General features: G+C 40.0%; 1 protein-coding gene across 1 annotated transcript; it reads right to left on the bottom strand.

The window, feature by feature from the left end:
* Positions 1 to 230: 230 nt before the first annotated feature.
* Positions 231 to 674, bottom strand: LOC143041387 (glycine N-acyltransferase-like protein 1). Its single transcript, XM_076213211.1, has one exon. The coding sequence runs from the start codon at positions 672 to 674 to the stop codon at positions 231 to 233; it is 444 nt and encodes a 147-aa protein (XP_076069326.1).
* Between the last annotated feature and the right edge of the window lie 2,659 nt (positions 675 to 3,333).

The raw sequence follows: 3,333 nt of genomic DNA, 5'->3' as shown, positions 1-3,333 counted from the left end.
GAGTGATGGTGAGGATGAAATGGGTGGGAGTGAATTTATGCCTTTGACTTTGGCTACCTCCCTTGTAAGGGAAAAAAACGTTGGTATATATATATGTACATAGTTAAAGAATAATACAACATACATCAGTGTTTGGCAAACTCTATTTGTTACAAGGTCGACAATCTATGCATTAGATATTTACAGAATTATTGAGTACAATAACCATGGCTCTGGTATGGTTGTAAATCCTAAACATCGTCTAAACTAATGCGAGGAGGAAGAAAGAAATGCCAAGTCATTAGGCATGCCTTCCTGAAGCCCATCTTCTCGTGCATCCTCTTCGAATCTTCGTTGTAGTCTTCGATCATGAGGTACACCGGTCGCCCACAAGCAGCTACCTTCTTTGCCAAGGTTAAGGTGACTGCACTGGCTAGGCCCTTTCGTCGATATTCCGGAAGGGTGAAGGTGTTGCCCAAGGAACCGTACCTGTAGCTCTGGATCCAGGACACAGGGCGGGCTGAATCCCCGTCCCCTACGTAGACGGCAGCCGAGGGGAGTTTCTCAAGGAGGTACAAGATTGATTCTCTAGTTTCTGAGTATCCATACCTCCAGTTTCCTTGTACGAGATCGGCGTGGCTCTTGTCCAGACATCCAATCCACATACCACTTGGAAGGCTGGAACAGTAAGACATACTCGATATGGTCACCGTTCATAACACATCATACTTGGATATGAAATATAATGATTTTTTTTCTTTATCTCATAATCAACCTTGGTTCAGTTATGTTGTTATCTATTGTGTATATGTCTCTATCGGGTTGAGAATGGTGAACGAGGCCAGACCATAACTTCCCTTCCTTTACGAGATGCACAAGCTGTCAAAAAAAAATGTCTCTAAAGCTTGATAAATACTACGAAGGTGTATTATGCTCTATCTTTAGTGGGTTACGTGGAGGGCATTTCACTGAGCACCTCTGTCACTTATTGGCAATGCAGCTACTTTGCTTTTAGTGTTCAAAAAAGAGCAAAACGTGAGAACCTGGAACATTACTAGTGAGACATACACGACGTGTTCCCTCATGTATAAGGAACATGATACTTTATGAGGCCCGTTTCTTAGAACCACTTTGAACATGCTTCCATCGTTGGTCTTAGTCATATTCATACTTGCTAATAACATATAAGCACAGTCTGTATATCCACATGGAGATACCATGATGATAAATGTAGAGCTTATAAAGGTATTACGAACTACAAAAACAAATTCACCTGATTTAGTCACAATATGCTGACCCTAAAATATATCAAATTCTCTAGCCACCGGAAAAAAACAGTATATTTGTTAAGTACTACCTTAACAAGGATGTGTTGTGAGCAACAATAGGCAAGCACAGGTGTTTTATTGTCCAGTTCGGGGATACTGGAAATTAAAGAAGCCAGCTCGTCCTCGGAGACCTGGTCTTCATCGGAGAATATCGTTAGGGAGTAGAAAAGTTTCTGAGGATAAACTGGATGCGGTTAGCTTTCAGTTCTACACGGGCACACTGAAGTGTCTGCTGACATAAGTGATACTACTATTCAGTGACTGACTCACTGCCTTTGTCTGCAGAAGATAGAATCGAACAATGCTTTGCTGGTCTATATTCTGCAAAGGCGATGTGTTCATCACTGAGACAAATATTCTAACTTGTATCTACAGACCCTGTATATTCACGTGGATGAAGTATTACAATCTTTTCGACAACAATGAAGAGGAAAATGACACCGCTACATACTCACCTTCGAGTTGGTTTCGAGGATAACTACAACGGAGTTTAGCTTCGGGTCTTCGGCTTTCATCACTTTGGTTTTGAAATCTTCTATGTCGTAGCGAAGTATCATGTCAATGTATCCATGCGCCTGTTAAGTACAATTTTACAGTTTCCAATTTGAAGATTCTCTTGATTATTGTTAATAATTCTGATAATAAAAGGATAAAGGATCTATCTACGTGCATTGACGTACTACCCATTGTTTACCAACTGACCACAAACGAATGAGGAAACTTGGGTTCGAGCGAACGTTTCATCTCTGTAAGTTCTTTCCGTGATGCAAGGATTAACTTCGCCATCTTCTAGGATCTGAAATGAAAATATCAAACAGAAATCAGTAAGTGAATGGGCCGAAGATACCGAGATGTTTTTTTCAATATAGATAAATGTAATGTCCGTGTCAACTACACGATAAGTGGTGTACAACTGGCAGGTGTAGAACAAGAGAAAGACCCTTGGTGTTGTGGTCTCAAACCAAGTAAGCGGAGGTCGTCAAAACTGCAAATAAATTAGTTGGATTTATAGGTAGAGCTTTTTGAGTTTAAAACTAAAGAAATTTTTCTTAATCTTTACAATGTCCTAGTAAGACCTAACCTAGAATACTGTGTACAATGCTGGTCTCTATATTAAAAGAAGGATATACAGAAGTGAGAAAGAGTGCAGCGTAGAGTGACAAAGATCATATCTAGGTTGCGGAACAAACCTTATGAAAAGCGCTTAAGGGAACTACTAGTGGGGGATCCAAGACTTGCCAAGGAGCTCGTTCGTGCATATTCTGGGTTGAAAGCATGAAACTTGGCACACTTGTAGAATAACCCTAGGTAAATATTTCGGGATATGAAGACAAGCTGTCAGTCAGAGTCCCCTGGTGGTCACAGTAGAATTTTACATCTTGCCATGTGGTGGACGTCACAGAAATTACTTAAAATGGTCTTAAATGTTTTATTTTTTAAGTTAGGAATATGAAACTTGGTAGGTTTCTAAAATATTACTGAGAACTATCTCTTGATAATAAAAATGTAATCAGAAGCCGTTAGTGAAAAAAATGAACGAAAAATCATACACAGCATCCTGTAAAGGCAATCGTGGTTGATATACAGACAGATATTTATATGTACAACACAAATGATGTTTCTTTTGTTGTTTCTACGGGGTTGGACTAAATATAATTGAAAACTGAGGATTGAGTGTAGTCCAAACCGCATCAGGAGCAGTCATCGGTGTAAAATCCCAAGACCGGACAGGAGAAGCAGCAGAATGACCAAAGTAGAGGTGAACCGCCCCCACCACCGATCAATAAGCTGGAGTGCATGACCAGTGCAAATCTATTAAAATTCGCACACTATATGTTGATACTGATGTGTATTGAGTTACTGGAGTGCAAGCACGTTGTTTCACAGAAGTACTAGTATTTGATGGCACTATGGACTTACAGGACCATGTATCAATGGGACTACAGGATTCTTCTTTGACAGAACAACTGGTTGAACATTTGTGAAGCTTGTTGGAAAACTGGATATTTGTTTCTCATTGGTCAGC

The sequence above is a fragment of the Oratosquilla oratoria genome, chromosome 31 (genome assembly GCF_046742065.1).
Source record: "Oratosquilla oratoria isolate Oo_2021 chromosome 31, ASM4674206v1, whole genome shotgun sequence".
NCBI lineage: Eukaryota > Metazoa > Arthropoda > Malacostraca > Stomatopoda > Squillidae > Oratosquilla > Oratosquilla oratoria.
Note: the sequence above shows the minus strand (reverse complement) of the source record. Positions and strands in the feature narration are given on the sequence as shown.